Below are 21,195 nucleotides of genomic sequence, written 5' to 3' on the forward strand. Positions count from 1 at the left end.
TTCTATACTGTATGTGACTGTGACTAGATACTGTTTACAATGCTTCTATGCTGTATGTCACTGTGACTAGATATAGTTTGCAATGTTTCTATGCTGTATGTCACTGTGACTAGATACAGTTTGCAATGCTTCTATACTGTATGTCACTGTGACTAGATAGTTTGCAATGCTTCTATGTTGTCTGTCACTATATCTAGACACCGTTTACAATGTTTCTATGCATAATGTCACTGACTAGATTCAGTTTGAAATGTTTATATGCTGTACGTCACTGTAACTAGATACAGTTTGCAATGCTTCTATAGTGTATGTCACTGTGACTAGCTGCAGTTTGCAATGTTTCTATAGTGTATGTCACTGTGACCAGATACAGTTTGCAATGTTTCTACACTGTATGTCTGTGTGACTAGATACAGTTTGCAATGCTTCTATGCTGTATGTCACTATGACTAGATACAGTTTGCAATGCTTCTATACTGTATGTTACTGTGACTAGATACAGCTTTCAATGCTTCTATACTTTGTCACTGTAACTAGATACAGTTTGCAATGCTTCTATACTGTATATCACTATGACGAGATACAGTTTGCAATGTTTCTATGCTGTATGTCACTGTGAGTAGATACAGTTTACAATGTTTCTATACTGTATGTCACTGTGACTAGATAAAGTTTGCAATGCTTCTATACTATATGTCACTGTGACTAGATGCAGTTTGAAATGCTTCTATGCTGTACGTCACTGTGACTAGATACAGTTTACAATGTTTCTATGCTGTATGTAACTGTGACTAGATACAGTTAGCAAAACTGTCAAATTTTGTGTCATCTGTGAATTTTGAAATTGGGGAACAGCTTCGTGAAGCACCTCCGCACCATCCGCTACAAGGACGGCTTCCTGGTGGCCAAACGTTTAAGTTCCCATTCCCATTCCGATGTGTCAGCCTTGTGCCAAGATGAGGCCACCCTCAGGATGGAGGAGCCACAGTTTATATTCTGTCTGGGCTGCTTCCAACCTGATAGCATGAATATTGATTTCTCCTCCTGCTGAACCAACTCCACCTACCCCCCCCCACCCCACTTCTACACCCCGCTCTGACCTTTCACTTCTTCTCACATGCTTAACACGTTCCCTTGGGTCTCCTCCACTTCCCTTCCTTCTATTGTCCACTCTCCTCTCCTATCAGATTCTTTCTTCTCCAGCTCTTGGCCTTTCCCACCCACCTGGCTTCACCTACCCCCTTCTACTAACCTCTTTCCCCTCTCCCCACCTTTCTATTCTGGCATCTTCCCTCTTCCTTCTCAGTCCTGAAGAAGGATCCTGGCCTGAAATGTCGACTGTTTACTTTTTCCCATAGATGCTGCCCGACCTGCTGCGTTCCTCCTGCATTTTGTGTATGATACTTTGGATTTCCAGCTTCTGCAGACTTTCTCCTATTTGTACCCCTAAATCTAAGTCATTAATACAGACTAAAAAAGACAATCATCCCAGGGGAACACCGCTCCTCACCATGCTGACAGAGAAAGCATGTTCCACTAGTCTTGGGCAGTATGCCAAGACTCTATTTTCACTTCACAGTTAAGCTAAGTATTTACATTCAACTTGTCATTAAAACATTTGCTGCTCTGCACACCCCAATTAAAATCTTAATTTCCTGGCTGTTGAAGTGTTGAATTACTGGCTCTTGCACTCCATTGTAAATTGCTGTTTCCTGTGGTGTTTTTTTAAAACATTTTAACATATTACTCACGATTCAGGGACCATTAACACCAAAATATCATGCAGTCATTTAGGTGCAGGGTGTTTCATTTCCTTGTGCTGTTTTTTTCTCCAGGCTCCACCCACCCACATAACAACAATGCTCAAAATTAGTTTCCAGCAAAATTTTCAACCACACCTCTCAAGTAATGACAAGAGTTGCACACTCACAAAATGGTCAGTTCTGACTAATACCGACAACTCAAACTGACCACTAGTTCAATGTGCAATCATAATAAATCTAAGTTCATAGTCCTTCCATACTCAAGGCTGACCCTTTCTTGCTCCATTGAACATTCTCCTGCAACTAACACACTCTAGACCTAACACTAAACTGGGGAAAGTGGAAGATTTAGAAGCATTTTTGCATGCTTGTGCAATGAAGGGATAGCTGCTGATCCCTCTGCTCTGTGTCTAAGTACAGGTGGCCTGGGAAAAGTTAATCAGTAATACCTGCTGTCCTTGTAACATCTTGGTGCTGCAGATGGAAATCAGACAACACTACTCTTCTAACAACACCATCTTTGGAATTTCACCATCTTTGAAAAACTTCTTAAGCGTTGAAGAAGGGCCGAGTACTTCCCCAGCGTAAATGACAGATAAACACTTCTCGGGTTTCCAGTCGGGTACAGATATTGAATATGACCGGCGTTTCGATGATAAGCTCGGCCATCTTTGTCAGGGATGATGCCTGGGCATGTCTAGTCCAGTGGTATTTATGCCTGTCCCTCCTGATTGGTTAGTTTTCATCCAATCAGGTTTCCACTGTCCCACTATATTTAAAATCAAATTCCAGTTCTTACTTAGAGTGAGACCCTCGTCTTTGTTAAAAATTCAATTGAAATTTGATTGTAAATAAGGTGAGACAGTGGAAATCGGATTGGATGAGGACTAACCAATCAGGACAGATGGACGATGGGATATAAATAGCACCGGACTAGACGTGCCCAGGCATTATCCCCAATGAAGATGACAGAGTTGGTCATCGAAATGTTGGTTATAATTGATACCTGTGCCTGGCTGGAAGCCCAAGAAGAGCTTGTTTTTAAACATTGTTCGGAAAACATAAAACAACATTTTTAAATGTTCTGGACAGATTTTTAGGTTCAAAACTGTGCAATAGAACTTTGACTCTTAATGTATAACCTCAGGAGAGATAAATGCAGTCTTCAAAGGCCCAAAGTTGCACAGTGGACAAACAGTGGACTGCAGGGAATTCTGCTGCAATAAACTTCAGAAATGAGAAAGTATTCTAAAATGATCCAAAGAGATTAATCTTGCACAAGGAAAGTGGGTCTGAAGTATTTTACAGGTTTGTTTTATTACTTCAATATGAAAATAATCCTGATTCTTAAAAAGTGTTGCTGATTAACCAGAAGATCTAACTAGTGAAAATTAAAGCATTTTTAAGAGCAATTATCCAGGAGACTGGAATTCCCCAGGGCCACACAAGGTTAAAAAGACTATGAGTAATTATGTATTTCACACTCAAAAGTGTGAGTGGAATATTTAATGATGTCACTTCATTTGCACCATGTCGCCTGATTGAAGGGTGGTTTCTGAGTGAGTTTTATTGATCTATTTATACCTGATGGAATGAGAAGACTCGAGCAATGTCTCACTGCACCACACCACACACACGCACGCTACTACCTTTGTGCAGAGTGAATTTGAAATACTGTTTGAGATCGCAGAGAGATCACATTAACCACTCTCAACAACTACAACTGCATTCGCAACAGGTCTGGGGTGTTGTGCTGCATTTGATCATCTAGTCGTCAGAGTCTAGTCTCTGTCTCTGTTCGTAGTCTAAGGCTCTGATCAGCCTCCCTGTTATCTGCCAACTATTTCCATTGCTGTAGGCGTTTGTCCTGCACTTCATAATTCTGCTTCTCTGTTCATTCAGCCCCATTTCCACTTGCCTGAGACAGCCCCTCTCAGCCTCTTCATTCTTACTTACCACCAACGAATCTCTGTCAGCTTTCTGTATGATAATGCTGGACTGCAGAGTTAGTACTTGACTTTCCTTCATCAACTCTCTCCAGCATTTTTCTCCAGTTACCTCCAATAATGGAAGCAATGAGCTCATCACCACCATCTCTTGCATTATAGGCTGTTTCCTCTTTTCCCTCCTTTATCCTAGCTCACTAGGGTAATTTTTTTTTACGGTTTCTCCAAGCCCAAACTCACTTTTCACTCAAGTTTCCATCTAATCTTCTCTCATAGACACATGAAGTCCTGCAGATGCTGGAAATCTGGAGCAATAAACAGAAGGTGCTGGAGGAGCCCAGCAGGTCAGGCAGCATCTATGGACGGGAAGAAACAGCCGACGTTTCAGCATGAGAACCTTCATGAGTCCCGAAGAAGGGTCTCAACACAAAATATCGACTGTTTTTTCCCATCCATAGATGCTGCCTGACCTGCTGGGCTTCTCCAGCACGTTTTGTGTATCATTCTTCCCTCATGCCCCTTGTAGAACAACCTTGCCAAATGGGTCTCCCAATTGCTTCCACAACACCACCCTCATTGGACTACTGACTACCCAAAGACCCCATCAACCTGAGCTGCTTTTGTGAACACCTGTCTGTCCCGAAGTACTCAGAGATTTCCAGAAGCCATCATCTTCAGTCCATTTCACAAACTCCTTTCACCAGGTAATGACTCCATCATCTGGCAGACAGGTGACGGAAGCCAAACCAGACTGTTCATAACCTCAGCATCACATCTGGCCTCAGGTTTAGTTTCGTACCTTGTATTTATGTTGTTTAAACAATGTATTTTCATCTTCTGCTTGCCCAATTAGATCTGCCTCACTTGTTCAATGCCGAAGCCCTTCTCAGCTCAGACAGTCTTCAGGATCCTAGTCTCCATAAGTAAGGCAATCCAAAACTCTGCATCCTATGTCCTGATCGGTACCTTTTCACTTGAACCTCCGGGCTTGCTGATCTACAATGGCATCCAGTTCAGCAAGAACAGATATTGACAGTTTATTCCTTTCCATAGATGCTACCTGTTACAATACATGTAGTTGTTGTTCCTCTCTGTGCCTTGTGGTGTATCGGTTGGCAACCTTGTCGTTTCTTTCGTATTTGTCTGTTTTTTACAAGGCCGAGTTGCTAACTCGATGCTCAACGCAGCACAGATGAAAAATGTGCAAGGAGCCAGCCGGATTTGAACCTGGGATCACTCGCCTCTAAGTCCAGTGCAGATGTCACTACACTACCGACCAGACTACAATACATATTAATGCTATATAGATCTTCTCTTAGCCACACCTTTCCCTTTCTCTATAGTCTACTCCAATCCTACAACATTCCAGTCTCAGTGCTCCTCCAATTCTGTAGTCTGTAGTCCGCAGTCTACTCCAATCCTACAACATTCCAGTCTCAATGCTCCTCCAATTCTGTAGTCTGTAGTCCGCAGTCTACTCCAGTCCTACAACATTCCAGTCTCAATGCTCTCCAGTTCTGTAGTCTGTAGTCCGCAGTCTACTCCAGTCCTACAACATTCCAGTCTCAATGCTCTCCAGTTCTGTAGTCTGTAGTCTACTCTAATCCTACAACATTCCAGTCTCAATGCTCCTCCAATTCTGTAGTCTGTAGTCCGCAGTCTACTCCAGTCCTACAACATTCCAGTCTCAATGCTCTCCAGTTCTGTAGTCTGTAGTCTACTCTAATCCTACAACATTCCAGTCTCAACGCTCCTCCAATTCTGTAGTCTGTAGTCTACTCTAATCCTACAACATTTCAATCTCAATGCTCCTCCAATTCTGTAGTCTGTAGTCTACTCTAATCCTACAACATTCCAGTCTCAATGCTATCCAATTCTGTCGTCTGTAGTCTACTCTAATCCTACAACATTCCAGTCTTAATGCTCCTCCAATTCTGTAGTCTGTAGTCTGCAGTCTACTCCAGTCCTACAACATTCCAGTCTCAATGCTCTCCAATTCTGTAGTCTGTAGTCTACTCTAATCCTACAACATTCCAGTCTCAATGCTCCTCCAATTCTGTAGTCTGTAGTCTACTCTAATCCTACAACATTTCAATCTCAATGCTCCTCCAATTCTGTAGTCTGTAGTCTACCCTAATCCTATAACATTCCAGTCTCAATGCCATCCAATTCTGTAGTCTGTAGTCTGTAGTCTACTCTAATCCTACATTTCAATCTCAATGCTCCTCCAATTCTGTAGTCTGTAGTCTACTCTAATCCTACAACATTCCAGTCTCAATGCCCTCCAAATCTGTAGTCTGTAGTCTGTAGTCTACTCCAGTCCTACAACATTTCAGTCTCAATGCTCCTCCAATTCTGTAGTCTGTAGTCTACTCTAATCCTACAACATTCCAGTCTCAATGCTCTCCAATTCTGTAGTCTGTAGTCTACTCTAATCCTACAACATTTCAGTCTCAATGCTCCTCCAATTCTGTAGTCTGTAGTCTACTCTAATCTTACAACATTCCAGTCTCAATGCTCTCCAATTCTGTAGTCTGTAGTCTACTCTAATCCTACAACATTCCAGTCTCAATGCTCCTCCAATTCTGTAGTCTGTAGTCTGTAGTCTACTCTAATCCTACATTTCAATCTCAATGCTCCTCCAATTCTGTAGTCTGTAGTCTACTCTAATCCTACAACATTCCAGTCTCAATGCCCTCCAAATCTGTAGTCTGTAGTCTGTAGTCTACTCCAGTCCTACAACATTTCAGTCTCAATGCTCCTCCAATTCTGTAGTCTGTAGTCTACTCTAATCCTACAACATTCCAGTCTCAATGCTCTCCAATTCTGTAGTCTGTAGTCTACTCTAATCCTACAACATTTCAGTCTCAATGCTCCTCCAATTCTGTAGTCTGTAGTCTACTCTAATCTTACAACATTCCAGTCTCAATGCTCTCCAATTCTGTAGTCTGTAGTCTACTCTAATCCTACAACATTCCAGTCTCAATGCTCTCCAATTCTGTAGTCTGTAGTCTACTCTAATCCTACAACATTTCAGTCTCAATGCTCCTCCAATTCTGTAGTCTGTAGTCTACTCTAATCTTACAACATTTCAGTCTCAATGCTCTCCAATTCTGTAGTCTGTAGTCTACTCTAATCCTACAACATTCCAGTATCTCAATATTCCCCCCAATTTTGACTTCTTGAACATTCCACTGGAGAAAATGTTGGAGGTATCAAAACCAAAACTCTGGGATCACTCTCCACCTTCCTCCCACTTTCCTTTCTTTTGCCTATAAAGCCTCTATCTTTGACCAAGCTACAAAAATTCAGACCTGCAAGGAGCTTTAACCTGGAGCATTAAGTTTCCAGGTTCTGCAGATCTGCTGAGTGATTCCAGCATTCTCTGTTTTTATTTTAGATTTCCAACGTTACGCAGATGCTGTGGTTTTTGATCTTTGACCAAACATTCGGTTATCTGCTCTAATATGTCATGTAGTTCAAACTGCCCATAGTTTGGTTTGCTGTTATGTACATGGAAGCGCTTGCCTTTTTGATGTCCTTCTGCATTGAATGTCTCCTCTTTTTGGTCTATCTGTCTCAAACTGGTGTTCCTCTCCATCTATCTCACTTAATCAAATAAAAGGTTATTTCCCCAGACCTCAAAACAGTGATCCCGACCTCTTGCTACATCATCAGGAGATACAACAGCGACATTTTAGCGAGTGAAGCAATAGGGCATGACCATAGAACACTACAGCACAATACAGGCCCTTCGGCCCACATTGCTGTACCACCCTTTGAACCTACTTCGAGATTAATCTAACCTTTCCCTGCTGCATAGCCCTCCATTTTTCTATCATCCATGTGTCTATCTAAGAGTTTCTTAAATACCCCTAATGTGTCTGCCTCTCCCACCACCACTGGAAGGGCGTTCCATGCACTCACCACTCTCTGTGTAAAAACTCAACTCTAACATCTCCCGCAATACTTTCCAACAATTACTTTAAGGTTACCCCATTTCTACCCTGAACAAAAGTTTCTGGCTATCCACTCAACCTATATCTCTTATCATCTTGTACACCTCTGTCAGGTCACCTCTCATCCTCCTTCACTGCAAAGAGAAAAGCTCTAGTTCACTCAACCTATCCTCACAAAATATGCTCTCTAATCCAGGCAGCATCCTGGTAAATCTCTTCTACAGCCCTGCACCTCCTTGAACACTTCCTCATGCTTTCTACAATGAGGCAGGCTGAACTGAGCACAATGGTTTGTGATTTCACAATGCAAGGTGCAGGCATGGACGACGTGGAAGAGTGTCAGGACCGTGAATGAAATGAATACGTGTGATGCAAATGCAAGTGAGACCATGGAAAAGGCTGCAATATCCTACAGGTATAAATGCAAGTGATGTCACAGTGACACGATGCATCACAAGGTGATGCGCAAATGAAGAATGGAGCAATGAGTAAGTCCATAAGGTCGCAAGATCATGAGACACAGGAGCAGAATTAGGCCATTCAGCCCATTGAGCCTGCTCCACCATTCCATCAGGGCTGATTTATTAACCCTCTCAATCCCATTCTCCTGCCTTCTGACTTCTCCCTGTAACCTTTGACGCCCTTACTAATCAAGAACCTATCAACCTCCACTTTAAATGTACCCAATGACTTGGCCTCCACAGCCCTCCGTGGCAAAGAATTCCACAGACTCACTTCCCTCTGGCTAAAAACTCCTCTGGTCTAAAAGGACGTCCTGTTATTCTGTGGCTGTGAGAGTCTACTGGTGCTAGGCTCTCCCACTATTGGAAAATGCCTCTCCATGTCCACTCTACCTAGGCCTTTCGATATTCGATAGATGTCAATGAGATCCCTCCTCATTCTTCTAAACTCCAGCAGATACAGGGCCAGAGCCAATAAACTCTCCTCACATGTTAGCCTTTTAATTCCCAGGATAATTCTTGTGAACCTCCTCTGCAGCCTCTCCAAAGCCAGCACATCCTTTCTTAGATAAGGGGCCCTAGACTGCTCACAATTCAACAGTGAGTGATGGCACCTTAAGTGATGTCTTGTTGAGTGATGTCACAGCGAGCTTTGTAAGTACAAATGATGCAAGGAATGAACAGTATATCAACAAGAGAATGGATTGAGGCAGCAGCAAGTGATAGAAGAACAGGGGACTCAATGTGTATGGTTTGTTTCCCATTTGTGTTTGGCCCTGCTTCACACTGAGACACATCAACAAAGATAAGATTGATTATTTTAATGATTCAATACTTACGTGTTTGCACTTAGTTTATATGAAACATCAGGCTTCAGTGGTGCTTCAACTCTCCAGGTACATGTTATGTAATCTTTGTAGTCAGTGACACAGACTAGACTGTCACAAATTGTAGCTTGGAAGAGAGAAACAGAAGTTATTAGTGAATTTTGCTTCCCATTTCCCTTCTGAATAAGATTAATCATACAGCTTCCTCCCTCAACCAATACCACAAATACCAGTAACACACTGCTGTTGCATGACTTCGTGTTGATATGATGGTCGTGCTTCGGTCAATGTACCAAAACTGGCACATCATTAGACAGCAGATGCCGTTTATGCCTTTGCATCGGTATCTCAGTCAGGGCTAAATCACACACAATGACCTTTACACATGTGAATAAAACCCACGTTGCTGGGAATTAGAATTGTCTGGAAAAAATTTACTTCTCATTCAGTCAACATGTGAACTATGATACTAGATTCATGAGTCAGCACTATGTGACTCCTCTAAATGCAGAAACATTCACAATTATAGCTACTGCAGTTGGACCATTTTGGTCCCGAACACAGTGTCCATTCCTAGGTGTGCTCCTTTTAGCTTCATCATTCCCATCTGTGCATCTGGACTCTTTTAGTAGTGACAACATTGAATTTTACAGCAGAGAATGAGGTAGTTTGGTTCATCTCACATGTGGTAGCTCTCTAAAAGAGATATTCAATTAGTCCCATTTGTTTTCCTTCTCATCAGATATCTGACCTTTGAAAATTCTGAATCCTACTGATCTGACTAAATTTTAAAGTTAGTTTTTTAAATCTTTGCATTCGATTACATCAGTTGGAAACAAAGATTGGGTATATTTTAAAAAGCACAGCATTAATAACATGCCAGATTGACCTCTGGTGTGTCAGGCTTGTCATATTGGGAGGAGATAGTCTACTCATGCGTTTATAAGGATGAGAGGTGATGGAAATGTGGGACTTGACAAGGTTGATGTGGGAATGGTGTTTTCCAAAGCTGGAGTGACAAGAATGGGAACTCACTTAGAGAGTCAGCCACACTGGACTGAGAAGTGAAGGAATTTGTTGGAAATCTGGATGGTGAATCTTTGGAATTCAGTGTCAAAGGGGGCAATGAATATTCAGTCATGGTGTATATTCAAGACATAAATCAATAAATTCATCTATGTAGATTCCGGTTAATTTAGACACTACCAAGCAACACACACAAAATGCTGGTGGAACTCAGCAGGCCAGGCAGCATCTATGGAAAAGAGTACAGCCAATGTTTTGGGCTGATGAAGGCTCTTGGCCCGAAATATTGATTGTACTCTTTTCCATAGATGCTGCCTGGCTTGCTGAGTTCCTCCAGCATTTTGTGTGTGTTGCTCGGGCTTCCAGCATCTGCAGATTTTCTCTTGTTTATGATTGGACACTACCAATACTACTACAGTGCAGGTCGACCTTCACTAATCCGACTACCTGTAACCTGGTTCCTTCAATAATCCGGCACTGATTATGCTTAATGTGATCCTTCTGTAATTCGGCATTTTCACTAATCCAACACTCCTCAGGTCCCAATGGTGCTAGATTAGTGAAGGTCGACCTGTACTATAAAATTGTGTATTAGTTCCTAATAGTTATTGATGGAGGAATTCAACCAGTATACATGGCTGTGTACTCCTGATTGACTGTAAATGAACAAAATCAGTGCAGATAATGGACAGCCTTCATACAATACTTTCAACAATTCCATCCTCCAAATCTTTATTTTCATTGTAACATTCAAGATGATTGTTGATACCTTCAAATTCTTCATAGTTTCTAACTTGTTGAAGTAGTGAAATCATTTCATTTTCACCCATGGCTGTTTCTAGCATCTCCAAGTCTAAATGCTTGAAACAGCAGTGAACAAAACAATTCTGAAATGTCTAACTGCTGATTTTTCACCAACTATCAATGCTCGTTGAAAACAAAGATATGCAACTGACACTATTTAAAAACTCTTCTCTTTAAGCGTAGTGTAATATCTAATGGCCACACAGTTGGCAAAACTGATGCTAGATCGAAATTGTTTAGCAACAATCTTCTGTCCCAATTAAGCAGCACAGTGTCCCAAATAAATGGAGGGAATCCCGGCTATTTTCTCAAATTGTTTTTGTTCTTTAAGAGTTGTTCCAAATAAGAGGCTGCCCTGATTAACCTTTGACCCAATTAAATGGAATCCACTGTATTTTATTCTTTTTTAAACACAATTGTTGAAATATTTCAATATCTTTGTTATGTCTGGAATGTCAAAGACATCCACATAATTTGATAACAGTGACAGGTTTGCCAGTTAATTTCCAAACAGAATTTGCAAGGAGCCATACAGTGTTGTTGACGGATAGCCGGAAGATCTTATCTGCTGTTTCTGGTCTCCCTCCTAAAACTAATGGCAATTTGAATCAAATGGCTCTTCCCCATCTCAGACCTACTAAGCCCACATAACTTAGCACACTTGCAAAGGGAAACACGGCCACTGTGCAGTGCAGCCAGAAGCATGAACTGATTCCAGGTGCAGATTTGATCACTGGAATCACGGACTTCTAAAGAGTGAACTTAAAGAAGAATCATCAATGCAGTTTTGCACTGAAATTCATGATTAAAGTAAACATTTAAATGGATTCATCAACATTAACCCAGCCAGCAAAGACGATTATTTTATATCCCTGGATTGAATGGCCTCTGTTTTGGGAAGTATTTGTTCCAACAAGGAAATCCTCCGAAGTTAAACATATATTTCACCACTGCTCTACTTCCCAAAAGAAGCCTGCCTCTTTCATTGACTGCCTTCCCATGTTAGATTTCATCACCTTGACTTTAAATAATAAAGCAGAACCCATGGCATTTGAGAAATGACAACATGCCCTGTGTCCTGGTGAAAGCAGATTTCTGGAGTACTAACGTTAAAAGTTCAAAAAGAGCTGATTTTGTTCTTGTGTAATGTTAACTTTGATTCACCCTCCACAGATACTGCCAGACCTGCAGATCATTTCCTGCATTTTCTGTTTTAATTTCAGATTTTCAGCATCTGCAATATTTTATACTTTAGACTGAAGTTGACTTAAAGGATGACACCACAGAGAATCAAATGGTTCACAAATTCCCTTCAGGAGAGGAACCTGCCATCCTAACGCTGTCAAAGCCCACGTTTGATCCTCATCTCCCATTATAATGATGCAGGCGTTCAGTTCAATTTGAGGAGTGATCTGGAGGACAATGGAGGATGGGTTTGGTTGATAACTATGGGGACTGGGGAGAACTGAGTACATCAACAAAAAGTCAGAAGCGGCGACTGATGATAATTAATAAATAATAAAGCGGCTAATTAATGCCCTGCACAAACCCAACAGCCTCTATAAACTTGACATGCCAGAGGTGCCAGTAACAATTTTGGAATGAAGTAGCACAGAGGTTTGAACATGACCAGCCACAGGACTTCACTACCGTAGCTCCTTGTGGCTGTTTCCTCATCCCAGGTATCTAACTGTTTCATAAAAGGAAAGAATTAGAAATGTTTGTTCTTATTGCACAATGTTCAATTTGTTTTCATAACCCTTCAGCAAAAAAATCAACTCCTTCATGCACTAAGACCTGGTCACTCCTTCATGCAGTGAGACCTCAGCAATGTTCAGGCATGGACTGGTAAGTGGTAAGAAATATTCGCACCTCAACAATACCAATGACTACCTCCAACGAAAGAGATTCTAACCACATATACAATGAAGTATTAGCATCACTAAATCACCAGCATCAAAATCCAGAACACTACCACTGACCATCCACATCAATGCTGCGGTTACAAGAGCAGGTCAGGGGCTGAGAATTCGGTGCTGAGTGACTCTCCTCTTGACACCCCACTTTCTTTCCACAATCTACAAGGCATGTCAAGAGAATGACTGATTTTCATGAGTGTGGCTCCAACAACACTCAAAAAGCTTGACATCATCAAGTTCAAAGTCACCCACCTGATTGCCACTCCATCAACCGTCAAATATTTATTTGCACCAATAACTGCAGTACGTACCATCCACCAAATATTCTACTCTGACCGTACCCCCAAATTGTCACGTTCTACTGCCAGGAAGGACAAGGGCTTCAGCCATTTGGAGCACCATGACTTGTAGATTCCCTCCCTGGTGCGTAGCATCCTGACTTCGAATGGCAAACCCTTGTCACTGCTGGCTCTAAATCCTTGAACTCCAACACCCTTACAGGAGCACCTTCGCCAGAAGGACTCCAATACTTCAAGGATGTGGCTGTGCACCACCTCTCAAGGGGCAATTAAGGATGGGCAGATCTCTCAAGTGAAAGACGTCCAGATGTCCCAAGAATTGAATAAGCAGAAAACCTGACACCTGGGAGATAATCACAGATGGAATTTAATTGAAAGATATTGGATTGTGTGTTTATTTAATTATTGGGACACAGCACAGAATAGGCCCTCCCGGCCCTTTGAGCCAAGCCACTTAGCAGTCTCCCAATTTAGTCCTAGTCTAATCATGGGACAATTGACAATGCCCAGTTAATCTACCAACCAGTACGCCTTTGGACTGTGGGCAGAAACCAGGGGACCAGAGGAAAGCCCTGCGGTCACTGGGAGAATGTACAAACTCCTTACAGGCAGCAACGGGAATTGAACCCAGGTCACTGACACTGTAAAGCGTTGTGCTACTAGGCTACTGTGTCGTTCATATATAGAACAACTGATAAAACAGTCCAGTTATTTCTGTGTATATTGTAAAAAACAATCCCTTTTTTTGTATCTTTACTGATTCAACGAGGAGGTTTCAATGGAGTGTCAATGTAAGTTTTATCATTTTGTTAGCTTTTGGCTTTCTTTGAAAAGCATAATATAGTTGATGAGAAGCCTTTAATTTTATTAAATCATAACAGAATAAGGGAAACATAATCTGATCTGTCAAAGAGAATAGGTAGTCAGAGCCTGAATATCAGGGTGACTCAATTTTGGCTGAACACCATCTTACTTATTGCCCTTTAGGAAATGGCAAAGACCTGATATTTATAACCAATTTCTTACTTGCTGATCCATTGGAGACTCCCACGGAAACTTTGAGGTAACATTGATGTAATACGTAAATGCTCTTGATTGTCTCACAAAAGCCTCCTCAAACTGCCCCCATTGCATAGCAGAATCTGAACCAAAGCAACGTGTCACATGGATGAACTTACTGCATTGTGCTTGTCCACACAGAAGAAGCAGAAGAACTATGTGCCGTGGGGACTTCCAGAGACACCTCATTGTGGAAATTTACTGGGGAAGAAAAGAACCCATGTTTAATATCAGTTGTTTGATGAAATGCAAATTAGTTACTGAAGCAAATCCACATGCATACAAAATGAGAAACATACTGAAAGCAGAGTCTAAATAATGAGAAAAGAGGAAGTGTAGTTTGGAAAAAGATAGAGGACACAGTTGGAGGGAAGAGTCTGCAGAAGATACTGAAGGAACAAAGGCAGCCATTTTGGAAATAATTACAGAGATAGATGTTCAGGAGAAATAGTTCATGTGTTGGCTGAATTGTGCCTTCACGCACAGATACTAAAATAACAACAATTACATTCACACAGTATAGTCTTTATAATTTTAAAAATCCAATCTATCAGGGAAGTGTTAACAACCGACATGGGCCTATGGAGATATATTAGGGCAAATGACTAATATGTCGATGGAAGGAATTAGTTTGAAGGAACAGTTTGAAAGAGGAAAGGGATGTAGTGAGTGAGAAAAGTTTAGGGGAGAATTGCAGAGCTTAGGGCCTTGGCATCTGAAGGTATGAAGATAGGTTTGGTGGTTGCTCAAAATGAAAACTGCACAGAGATCTCGGATGGAACAGACGAGTAGGGCTGAGCTCGGAGGAATGAGAAAACAATGGTGAGAATCTTGAGGCTGGATCACCATGTAGCTGAGGAGCTCTTGAATGTTCAGGTGTTTAAGGCTTTGTGTAAAGACACTGGTGGCTGAGTTTTAGACCACCTGAAGTCTGCAGAGACTTGGCTGAAGGAAACCAGGTAGATTGTTATGGAGCAATCACAACAAATGGTGGCAAGGTAATGGTTTTGGCTTACAGAGGCAGATGAGTGGATGAGGAGAGATGGAAACAGGTGGTCCATAATAGTCCAACTCGTTCAGTTTGATTGTGTGAAACTCCTGGCAAAAGGTCAGTCCTGAATCGAAACTAATTCCAAATACACAGCCATGATGGAGTTAGAGTACAGTCAAAGGAGTCTTTGATAGGAGAGGGAAATAATAACCAAGCTTTTCTAATATTAATTTGGAGGATATTGCTGTTCATTCGCTGCTGTGCAGTGAACAAGTAATCTTATAAACTAGGGAGACAGGAGGGCAAGACAGCAGTGAGGAGATTGGACTAAGACATCAACATGTATGTTTTCACATGATGCTGTCAACCAGCAATTTGTAAATGAGGAACCACGGCGTTGACACAAGAACAGAAAATCTGCAGATGCGGGAAATCCACAGTAACAGGCACTATATGCTGGAGGAACTCAGCATCTATGGAAAGGAGTAAAACCGTCGACAGTTCCTGCCGAGACCCTTCATCAGTACACAAAAGAAACTGGGGCGGGGGTAGGGGGGAGGACAGCAGACGCAAAGGAAGCAGAACGGTAGACAAGATAGGTGTCAACAGGTGGACGGCAATGGAAGAAAGTGCAAGGAGTTTGGGAATGAGTTGAATCAACGTAGGGTGAAATTGTGATTATATGTCTAAAAAAAACTCTAATTCTATTCTTAATCCCGACACAAGAGCCTGTCCCAGAACCTTCCAGCCTGCCCTCTTCCAGAATCTTCCCCAAAAGACAATCTCCGGTCGGGAGTCGGCAGCTCTCCTCTCACCTGAGCCAAAGAAGAACCCCCCGGTAACATCTTAGCAATAGGACCACTTCAGGCAACAGCACGAGTGAAGACTTCAGCCAAAAGAGTTACTTCATTACTCAGTAACGAGGGTCTCTCACAATACTCTGTTCATTCGCGCCATCACCCTCCAGAAGACGAAAGTGCGGGATAAACAACCCCTGTCTCTGTCTCTCTCCCTGGCCCCACCGCCGCCGACTCGAAGCACCAGCGTTCCTCTCCAGATCCCGGCCGGAGACTGAGCACTTGCCGCAATTTAATTAAACCGCCGCAGGACCAAAGCGGAACAGGAGAAGTGATTGAGCCCGGCGGGATCAAAGGCTTGACATCAGTTGAGTCAGAAAGGCGGCAGTGGCGGTCTGGAGAGCAGCTGTTGGTCGTTGTGGTCAGCACAAAGGATTGAAGTCAAGCCACAGCCTGGAGGAGTTAGACCAGCCCCTTCCCGCTCAGTCTCACAACACACTCACCTGCTTCCTGCACCTCGTAGTGGACGTTGGCACCTCAGAGCTGCGGTACGATGCTCGCCGACTGGCGGGAATCCCAGAGTCCCCTGTGTGTTTCGCCCGAGGCATGGTCGAAGTGAGTGGCCATCTTTTAGTTGGGACGGGCTGGTCCGATCCCGGAGTCAGAGAGGGGGGCAGCGCCGAGCCCCGACTTTCAGGTGACGCTCTCTGGGCCCCAGGAAATACACACACTTCAGATATGTGCCACGGATCACTGACGTCAACCTGTCAGAGTCAAAGATTAAGAACGGCCAGGATGTGGTTGAGGGTGAAAAATAACTTCAGTAAAGCAGGGACTTTCGTCCTGTGAGCCATGGTGCTGAACGTGGGATGGGGAGAGCTCTGCACACTTGCTTACGAAATTTGATGTCCACGGAGGCGGCGTTCGAGGTAGATGTTCTGATACACATGGGGATTTGACAGTCGGGCATTCTCCCATTCACCTGCTTTCCCAGATGGATGGGGATGGGGGGGGCGGAATGCTCAACAGACAAGTCCCCACCCTGACGGCCCGTAAGCAAGGTGAATCCGATTCCTGGTTTTAGCGCGGTAATTGGCGCCAAACCGAGGGAGAGTAAAAAAGATTCGCATTTCCAGCTCCTTTGGCAAATTCCGAAAAGAGCTGATGTTTCTGTTTGGGTGACGTAGCCGGCGTCCCTTGCTCATCCGTTGAGAAAGAAATTGGTGGTGAGCTCCACTCCACCGTGGGCAGGTGAAGGTGCTTCCAGCCAGCTGATGGGCTGGAAATTCCAGGATGCAGACCCAGTGACCATCAGAATCAGATCAGGTTTAACATCACTGGCCCATGCCCCGAAATTTGTTGCTTTAGGACAACAGTACGATGCAATAATAATACTAATACTACAGAAAAATAGTGAGGGAGTGTTCGTGGGTCCATTATTCATTCAGAAATCTGATGTAGGAAGGGGGAAGAAGCTGTTCCTGAAACATTGCGTGTGTGTCTCCTGCACCTCCTTCTCAATGGTAGCAATGAGAAGAGGGTATACCCATGAAGGAATTATCACGTATTTCCCAACGGGACTTGCAGGGATATCTGTGAGTGGTGGTGTTACCCATTCACCTCTTTGGAGTCACAGAGTTATGCAGAATGTAAACAGGCAGCTCAGACCCACACATCCATTCCAACTATGGCCCCGCCCTGAGCTGACCCCCTTTGCTTGCATTTGGCCCATATCTCTCTAAACCTTTCCTATCTGTAAACCTGTCCAAATACCCTCTGAATATTGTAATTGTACCCGCCCCTACCACTTTCCTGGCAGCTCATTCCGTACAGTCACCACCTCTGTGCGGAAAATTTTTCCCCTCTGACTTTAAACTTACGGCCTCCAGTTTTAAATTTCCCCTAAAGTCAGTGTGATTCACCTCATGATTTTATAAACCTTTGTAAAGTCATCCACTCGGCCTCTTTTGCTCCAAAGGAAGCCCTCCCAGCCTATCAAGTCTGTGCTTATAATCAAGCCCTCCAGTCCTGGCAACATCTCAAAGAACCATTACCACACCGCTTCTGCCATATCCGCATCCTTTCTGAGTGATGAGCAGAAATGCACACAGTATTCCAGGTGCTGTTTCATCACTGACTCTTACAGGTAGCATAATCTACCCAACTTTTGTACTTGATGCCCCATCTGATGGCTGGCATGCCACACACCTTCTACCTACATCCCCACTTTCAGAATACTTGTACCCCCAGATCTCTCTGACCCCGGCCCCCCGCCACCCACCACCACCCCCGGCCCTGCCCCTGACAGTTTATGTCCCACCCCAGTTTATCAGCCAAAAATGCCTCACTTCAGACTTGATTTAGTTAAATTCTGCCTTTACCCTTTAGAGTGGCAACGTCATCAGTTTGAGAGTTTCTGTTGAAGAGGTCTTGGCAAGTAATGACAGTGCATTTTGCTGAACAGCTGACATGGCACATCAGTGGTAGGAGACAATGTTTAAGAAGTTCCAGTCAAGTAGGCTGTTTTGTCTAAGTTGTGGGGGGGAGGAAGTTCATTGATGGAGTAATTGTTTGGACCTATGCATGATTTTGTTCTGAGAAGCTTCTGCAGCAATGATCAACCTGAGCAGCCCATATAAAAAAAAATATTTTGTTTTCTTGTACAAGGCATAACTCGAGCCAATAGAGAGATTTCCCCTTGCTTCCTATTAAGTTATATGGGCTTCTCTGTGAACTTATACCTCACACAAGGAAGACTGTTGAAGGTCAATCATTGCAGCCTCGGTTGAAAGTTCAAAGTACATTTATTATCAACGTTGAAATTCATCTTACAATTCAGGATGGAGATATTTCTGGAGATTTCTCCCTTTATATATTTAACCATCGACCAGCATTCGCAACTGGATGTGGCAGCACTTTGGGCCTTTTATCTGAACTAATCATCATATGTTTGCTCAGCTTGGTTTGTTACATTCCGCTTTTACTGTTGATTATGCATTTATTACAATACCCACAGATCAACCACTTATTTTTAGATATACTGTACTGGGTAATATTCTTGTCATGCTCTCTGCTTTCTTCATTAAGAAAGCCATGCTTGAACCTAATGTTACAGATTATTGTCAAACGCAATTCCATTGGATTTACTGCTTCATGGATGCCCAGCTCTGAGCTGTCAGATCAGTCTGAATTGATCTCATTCAGCACGATGAAGGATTCCTTCATTCTTTTTCAGTGAGAAAGATGGAAGCACTCAATGGATCATTCAGCAGGCAGAGAGAGAAACAGATTTAATGTTTGGGGTTCTGAACTCATCATAACTAGAAAAGAGAGGGGAAGAAAAGCAGGAAGGGGGAGGGGAGGAGAGAGCAGAATGAATATCTAACAGAGTGCAGACCAAAGTTGTCAAGGCAATAATAATTTAAAAAATGGTAACTACAGGCAGAAAACTGAAAAAGAAAAGTATAGCCACATCCATAGAGAGAGAAAAAATTGGTTACCTGAAATTGTTAAGTTTAGTATTCAGTCTCACTAGCTGTAACTTACGCAGGTGAAAGGTAAGATGCTGGGTGTCCTTGGGACAACATAGAAGGGGAATAAAAGAGGCCTAAGTGGAGAGTGCGATTGAACTAAGGTGATAGGACACTGGTAGTTCAGGGTTATGCCTGCAGTTGTATTCTCCAATTAGAGGAAACCACATTTTGAGTACTGGATACAACATACTAAAGATTCTGTTTTGTCAACTCCGCCCCATAATGTCACTGTTGCACAGCAGGACATCACACTCACGCCAGCTCTCTCAACAGCGTTCTTGTCAGTCCTGTTCCCTCACTTGAACCCCATAACCCTGCATGTTCATAATGAATCTCCGTCCAATCTCCTTTTAAAGTCATTGTTCATTTCCACTTCTCCACCTTCCTAGGCAGTGAGCCCGAGGTCATTACCACACACTGCTTTAAAATAGTTTACTTCACATCCACCTGCACCTCTTGTGCAGAACCTGCAACCCGTGTCCCTTCATTCTTGTACTGCTAGCTAATGGGAATCACCTTCTTTGGTCTCTTATCTACATCTGCCATGAACTTATCAAGTCTCTAATCGAACTCCTTTACCTCATAGAGACCACGTCCAGCTTCTCTGATAAAAGCTTGCAGCTAAAATTCACCATCCAGTTCTGCATGTCATTCTTTGAAAAGATGTGAAGGCTTGTTAACTGCAGTTTGCTAACTTCAAAGACCCATCCACATGTACTCCCATTTTCTCTGGTCCTGCACTCTCCTTGGAATTGTGTCAGTGTTTAAAATGCCTCTCCCATCCCTTCCTCAAAAATGCATCACCTCTCACCCCTCTTCAATAAAGTCCTGTTTTCTGCTAGACCCTAACCTCTTGCTGCTCATTCGATCAGGTACACTTTTTGGAATGATTGGTTGTCCATTGTATATGACAATGAAAGATTTGTGCAGTTCTTCTGTTGTGTGAACTGCATGAAGAGACCTGTGTGGGGGAGAACTTATTGTGGAAAAACCATTTCATTCTCTCAACTTTGGAGGTCCAGCTCCAGTGGCACGAATAGTCATCCCAGCTGGAGTCTTCCTTGGTTGCACTGGATGACCATGACTACTTCGGTGCCTTGTCACGCTCTTTGTCCTCCATAGACCATTGCGGAACAGCCTCCTGGCATATGCATCTCACTGTTGATCTCAAGTACCCAGTCCATCGGAGTTGATGTTGCATGCTAGGTGAGACATGTCTCAATCTCACTGGGATATGAGGCCCGCCAGCTACCGTCACCCATCTGCTGAAGTAGTGTATTGGGGTGTGGCTGCTGTCCGTTGCAGTTACTTGGAGCCACAGATGAGAACTGAGTTTCTGGTAGGGACTGAAGGTGAGTGAGCTGCTCCAGAATGGACTCAACATTCCCCTTCACCAGAGGTACTACCCGTCCTTAAACACCCCATACACCCCACTGCTTGCAATACCCCTTAGCTACTCCCATTATTTGCCAACCTCCTGTCCAAAAAATATCCTGAAGATATTTTAGAAATTCCTCCCCTTCCTTGGTAATTAAGGGCATTCATTTTCCCATTCTATAGGTATTTAAAACCTTGTGACAGGTGAAGGCAAGTTCAAGTCTGTTTATCTTAACTATAGATCAAACACCATTAGATACAGACCCCATCTAGAAGCAGTGATGTTCAGAGCTTGCCAGTCAAGTTACTGGTAGAGATCCCCCTCATTCTTCTGTACTCCATCAAGTATAGCCCAAAAGCCATCATATGCTCTTCATATGTCAACCTTTTCATTCCTGAGATGAGTCTTGTGAACCCTTCAGGGTCTTCTCCAG

General features: G+C 43.0%; 1 protein-coding gene across 2 annotated transcripts in view; it reads right to left on the bottom strand.

Annotated features, from left to right (window-relative positions):
- The window catches only part of LOC134351307 (interleukin-21 receptor-like), a 73,509-nt gene extending 56,966 nt beyond the window's left edge, over positions 1 to 16,543 (bottom strand). The window contains exons 1-3 of one of the 2 annotated variants that reach the window (XM_063057378.1): positions 16,355 to 16,543; positions 14,183 to 14,264; positions 8,969 to 9,083 (exon numbers count right to left, since the gene is read on the bottom strand). In XM_063057378.1, the coding sequence (XP_062913448.1) occupies positions 8,969 to 9,083; positions 14,183 to 14,252 (185 nt within the window). In that variant the 5' untranslated portion in view covers positions 14,253 to 14,264; positions 16,355 to 16,543. Of the gene's footprint in view, positions 1 to 8,968; positions 9,084 to 14,182; positions 14,265 to 15,869; positions 16,317 to 16,354 lie in introns of those variants that run through there. The other variant, XM_063057377.1, reaches the window with a different exon arrangement.
- Between the last annotated feature and the right edge of the window lie 4,652 nt (positions 16,544 to 21,195).

Source organism: Mobula hypostoma, chromosome 9 (genome assembly GCF_963921235.1).
Source record: "Mobula hypostoma chromosome 9, sMobHyp1.1, whole genome shotgun sequence".
NCBI classification, from domain to species: domain Eukaryota; kingdom Metazoa; phylum Chordata; class Chondrichthyes; order Myliobatiformes; family Myliobatidae; genus Mobula; species Mobula hypostoma.